Source organism: Alligator sinensis, unplaced genomic scaffold (assembly GCF_000455745.1).
Source record: "Alligator sinensis unplaced genomic scaffold, ASM45574v1 scaffold221_1, whole genome shotgun sequence".
In the NCBI taxonomy this organism is placed as follows: Eukaryota; Metazoa; Chordata; order Crocodylia; family Alligatoridae; genus Alligator; species Alligator sinensis.
In genome coordinates, this window is record NW_005841948.1 from 3,094,778 (window position 1) to 3,100,980 (window position 6,203).

A 6,203-nucleotide genomic window follows, 5' to 3' on the forward strand; every position below is an offset into this window, starting at 1 on the left:
TTAGAATTTGGATTAGCTCCTCCTTTTCCTCAATTTCAGAGGCTCGCTGAGCTTTTTCCTCAACTGCTGTTTTTACAGCATTCCATAGTAGCCAGACCAAGGCACTGTGTTGCCTTTGAACCAAGGGTTTTTCACAAAGGCAAAATCTTTCAAATTGGGATTCAATGTCCCCTATGGAAAAGCCTGGGGTGCACACATCCTCCCTCCATGGGCTGGGTCCACCCTTCAGAATCTCCCTATGGAGAGGGGAAATTTCCTCCCTCCGTACCCACTTATCTTCTTGGCCTCCTGCTCCAACCTTAGGGGTTTTTTTCCTAAACAAAGACATTTTCCTCAACATGCCTCAAGCCTGTGTTTCCTTGAGCCCTCGCACTCCCAACCGACTCTGTCCCTGCCCCTGCAGTTCTACAACCAAATCCCTTCCTTGGGATATGCCCACCCCCTTAGGTGACAACTAAATCCAGACCCTCCTTGAGTCTGCCCAGCCCCTTGGGCGAGTCTAAATCCTAGTCCACCCCCTTGGGTGACTTCTAAATCCAGACCCTCCTTGAGTCTGCCCACCCCCTTGGGTGATTATTTTCCACCCACCTCCGTGGACGTGAGTTCTATCTAGAGACACAGTCTCCCCAATTACCAATCTGCTAATAATCCTAGAATAGTGCCTGCGTTCTCTACCAAATAATGTTGGCTACAAATGTCCAACTCGGGATCCTTAAAATTCTGGTTTATTAGGCGGATTCAAACACTGTAATGAAGTTAAATCATAAACCTTGGGGCTGGTCCCCACACACACACACACACACACACACACACACAGTAGTGAGCTACAAGAGTTAAGTATACCTATCCCACAGGTGCTGGAGTCTGCCGTTGAGGCTTCTTTCAGCATGGTGTTATCTTCCAGAAGGGGGTCGCCGGCTGGTCCTTCTGGCAGGTTGGGTGCTGGTCAAGTTGGAGATCAAGAGGGTGCCCCCGAGGGTCACATTTCACTGCTTTTTATCTGTCCTTGACAGACTTTGGCAACTCCCCAGTTTTCAGGTTTGCCCAATCCAGGGGTCATTGACTCTCATGGGACTTCCCCCTGGTGGCTACTGGATGGCATCTGTCAGCTCCAGGGGTCATCCGCATGTACGTGCAGGTTTGGGAGTCCGTTGATGAATTTTGAATAGGGCTCTGGGAGCAGCCGATCTGGAGATATTCATCACAAAAGTTGGTCCCCGGCGTCGAATAACTCAGACCAGGGCTTCTAGCCCTTGAACAGTGATGTGTAGAGATTTCCCGGTTGCTACATTGTCTTCTATTGATTTCTTCCGTTGGTTTATCTGCGGTTTTCCTAGATGTTAATTGCGGTCTGCTACTGTGTTACGCATTCAATCACTGATTCACTCACTCTTTCAGGGGCCCGCCTGATATAGGGAAGCAGCAGTTTGACTCCTGCCCGTGTTAGCATTGTTACAATGTATAACTTACTTCTGAAACTAAACACATTTAGTTGAAAGGTGAGGAGTATAAAATATAAGCCACAAAAGTAATGCCATGGCACACAAAAAATAGATAAAAATACCAAAATACAAGGGGAGATATAAAATGCACACACACAAATTTTAAAACACAATTCCTTATCTTAAAGTGAAAGAAAGAGGAAGGAAGAAAAGGTAGAAGAGGAAAAACATATCCAAGGAGGGGAGAGCAACTGCAAGCAAGAGGAAAAGGGGGCTTTCTGCTATACCGGGAGCTCAGTGCCAGTGCTGCCACCTAAGGTAGGTACTCGCCTGCCCACCGCTGCAGTGGCGGGGGAGGGGGGGCACAACTCCACACTGCCACCACCCTCACTGCTGCTGGGTGAGCAGCCTCACCTTGCCATGGCTTCTCCCTGAGCTTATCCACCCTTCTGCAAGAGATCTAGCCCGCTGGGCCACAGAGGCCTCCGGGGGAAGGGCAGCGGGGCAGGAAGCCATGAATCCCACAGCAGGCGGCCTACATCCTCTCCCACCCCCATGGGCTCCACTCAGCTCCACTCCATACATGCCACCCACGGGGGTAGAGTGAACCAGGCTCAGGTGCTGCTGGCTGGCTGCAGCTGGCACCCACAGGTCAGGGAGCAGACAGGTTGCAGCCACTGTGTCCTGTAGCTTTGGCAGTTGGGAGCCCCCTTTGTTACGGCTAGGGGGAGTGAGGGGCTGCGGATTGGGAGTGAGGGGAACTGGCAGGGCCAGGAGGCTGCAGGTCTGGACTGAAGGGCACCAGCAGGGCTGGGGGGGCTGTGGCTTGGAAGCAAGGGGCAATGGCATGGGCAGGGGAAGGGCACTGGCAGATCAGGGCTGCTCAGCACCACAAAGCAGCGGAGGAGGACAGCTGCAGTTGGACCTGCATCTTGGTGATGGAAGGGGGCAGCAGGAGCTCAAATAAAAAAAACCATAAATAAATGCTAAAATATACAGGTATTTAGAATTTATTATATTATAATGACTGAGGCACTGGTAGGCTTCCAATCTGTATATATATATATATATATAATGAAATGCCTGTATACACACACATACATATACACACACACACATATACACATAGACATTTCATTTTAATCACAGAAAAATGCGGATGTTGGGGTTTTTCAACCAGAGAGTTGTGGGGGGGAGGGGAGAAATTAATCAGAGAATCTGATTTTTAAACACAGAAAACCAGGATCCCCGGTCATGAGGTCATCTAGTTCAGCCCCTTGCTCAAGGCTGGATTATGCCTGACTAAACTATGCTATGTTCCCAAGTTCTGGTTCCTGCTCTCAGAACTGGCCTTTTCATACTGGAGTAGATCAATGACATCCAATTCTAGGATGTTAACACAAGGGATTAATTTGCATCCTCTAGACTCTTACCCACTACCACTCTCCTCATTGCTCCACCTGCTACAGCAGCTGCAGTCTCCAGGCTCCCCCTCCCTGCTCTGCTTCCTGACCCCGCCCCAAGAGCAGAAAGGTGCAGAGGCCAGTGCAGCAGAGGGCAGTGGGGGAGCACATGGAAAAAACCACATGGAGTGATGAAGAGAGATGCAGATCATTTTCCTGCTTATTGCTAAAGCCTTCTAAAACATCATTTCTGTTTTCCAGAATCCTCAACCCTCTCCTTACTTCTCTTTAGAGCAGGCTATCCAACTTCTCAGTGGCCAGGGGCCACATACCACATGGGCTGCACCAGCAGGAGCTAAACAAGGAGGAGCCACTGGCCTCCTGCCGCCCAACATGCGCAGGTAGCCTCCCCTTCGCACCATGTGTGCAGGTAGGCCCCTACACCCCTGTTGCACTGCATACCTGGGCATCCCCCTACTGCACTGTGCACCGAGGGCCTCACCACTGCACATATATGCAGACCCCTCCATCCCCCGCACCACTGCATTGTGCATGCAGGTAACTCCTTCCCTGTACTGTGTGTGCCAGAGGCCTCCAACTCAGTTCCCCAGCCACAGGCTTCCCTGCCACACCATGAGATGGGCTCTCTTGGTGCCACTGGCTGTTCTGCCCTACCCTGTGGGGTGCAGACAGGAAGTGAATGCTGGTGGGAGAAGGGGGAAACCTTGGAGCCCCAGTTGTGCTGCCACAGGAATTATTGGGAGGAGTAGTGGCTGTGTGGGAGCCCCAGGGGCTGCTGTTTAACCCGTTGCAAGTCACATGTAGCCCATGGGCCATCAGTTGGACAGCCCTGCTTTAGAGTATATTTTCTCCTCCTGCCACTTGAATCATGCCAAGTTCTGGTCTCCCTTCCTATCACAGTCAAACTCTGAATGCTCACAGTTCTCCATTTTACTTTAACTTTCCTCTCCTTTACTTTACTTTCTTCTGTCCTACTCTGCAAACTTTGCTAAATGATAATTGATCCCAATCAAAGCTACAGATTTGCGTGTCCTTCCTTACAACTGGATGAGTCTTCATTCTCTAATGACCTTCTCTTCTCCAGCTTGCTGCCTATTACAATTATTTTCTACTCGGGCTTTCACTGATATTGTACTGTACACCTGAATACATCTATATCCATACTACCATGTTAACCATGAGCAGATCCAGGATTGCAGTGATGGGGTGTGACCCCCCCAAGAATTTGGTGCATGAACAGTGAAGGGAGTGTATGTGTGTCTCACAACTAAAGGGGATGTGGCCACAACCCCTTGCTGCGATCCTGGATGCTGGGAACTCTGCATGTACTGTAAGCTGTGAGCTCATTGGCATTGGGTCTGCCTTGAGTCCCTGCTTTGAAGCAGCTCTGGAGCCTGCTGCCATTTTGAGAATGCACTGTACATGCAGTGCACAGCCAAAGGGACGTGTGACTGCACCACTCCTGGATCTACCCCTGCATAATATACTGTGGACTACAACAATTATAGTTAAATACTGTTCCCTTTCTTATCTATATCAGTAACAGAGAAATCTCAAAGAAAGGTAAAAATGCTGAGACTGTTCTCTCCCAGGGTGTAGAATCACCTTTCTAGAATGCTGTCTTTTTTCCTGTTCTTTCAAAGGTAAATTCAAGAACCCGATGGCAAGAATAGCTGTTACCAGTAAATTAATATCAGAAATCTGCTTAAATGAAAATGTGTGGGATATATCAGATCTTTAAGCACAGTCTCTAGAGGGCAGTAGAATGTCATTTAAATTCATGATGATCAGTCATCACTCTGTCTTCAATGATTTGAGAGCAGAATGCCAAATGCACTGAGACACTTTCCTTTCATATGCTGCACCCAAACAGTATTTTCTCTGCTTATTACATTTCCCTATCTAAAAGCTAGTCACATATGCACAGATTTTTCTTTTCAGATCTGCAGTTATTATACCAATTTAATAAGATATACAAATGAAAAAGATCTGAACTTTCTTTATTGGAATATTAGAACAATTTCAATCATTCCCTTAAGATCTGTTCAGTTTTCCAAATATTCTATCCTTTAAAGGGGCTACTGATTTGCCTGGACTTCTTTATTTTGCCTTTTGCAGCCTGCAAGAACAAGTTTTACCCACACCCTGTCCTGCATTTGAAATCAGTGGGTTTTCACAATGCAAGAAATGAAAGATAAAGCCCTTCCTTTATCTTTATTATTAATGTCTGCAGGAGTACTCAATGGTGCTGTACTGTACCCTTGCTCCTATATCTGCACCCAACCCAGCTGTACCGTATACATCAGCAGAAAAGGAAACAACTGCTTATGAAAGAAAGAAACAAATTAAAGAACTTTTTTCTATGTAGTGTATTTTTAAATACTTTATCCTTATGACAGATTTAAAACATTTTTTAGCATGTATAGTGCACTGTCACGCTGACTATTAAAAATTCTGTGGCTTGTAGAAAGCATAATACAGCATCTTACTTGTGAGATAACTGCTCTACTAACAAAGCAGTCATAATTAAAACCCACCTCAAAGTCCACTCTGGGAACAGCAAGTGCATCAGAGAGCTGCTGCTGATAGCTTTGTCGAATTTGGGCTTCTCTCTGAAATTTAAAATTTTTAACTGATTACTGAAATTGTTTTACTGGTTGCTTAAAAAGTCCAGACTATTAAAAACCATCATTACTATTATTTCTTCTTTTTCTACTGAGGAAAATCTAAAAGATGTCCAAACTCTCAAATTAAAAATATATACATACATAAAGTTACTAGATTAGTGTCCCTAGGATATTTTGTCATCTTTTTGCTTATAACATTGAAGTGCAAGAAACTCTTTTCCATGTTTAGCTAAATAATACTACACACACCCATGTGCATGCACATGCATATACACTTTAGAGACCTGTATGCAAAAACTATTACATTTTCCCTAACAAAAAAACTAACAATTCCCAACAAACTTAGATATGCACAAAGCTTATACATATGAAAATGGCTTATTTACAAAGATCTTACTATTTTAATTACTGGATGTGTCAAGTGTTTGAAAACTGGAACTTCTTATCATTTAAAATGTTAGTCATGTAATTTATTTATTAGATTTATATGCCACTCTTCCCAAAAAAGCCTGAGGCTGGCTTACAATAAAATACAAAAATAATTTATAAAAGCAGCTTAAAAATTAAATAATAGATTGAGGTATATAAAACACTTTCCCAAACAATATCCCAACTTAATCTTGCTCGCTGAATGGCTATCCAAATGAAAGCATATTGAAGCACATTTTGAAGACGTCCAGGTTCACTCTTTGAGGAGCCACACAGGGGAA

At 45.3% G+C, this 6,203-nt stretch overlaps 1 protein-coding gene across 1 annotated transcript in view; it reads right to left on the bottom strand.

Annotated features, from left to right (window-relative positions):
- CUNH10orf67 (chromosome unknown C10orf67 homolog) overlaps nt 1–6,203 on the bottom strand; it is a 97,522-nt gene that overhangs the window by 83,830 nt on the left and 7,489 nt on the right. The window contains exon 5 of the mRNA XM_025199710.1: nt 5,404–5,478. Within this exon, the coding sequence (XP_025055495.1) occupies nt 5,404–5,478 (75 nt within the window). The remainder of the gene's footprint in view (nt 1–5,403; nt 5,479–6,203) is intronic.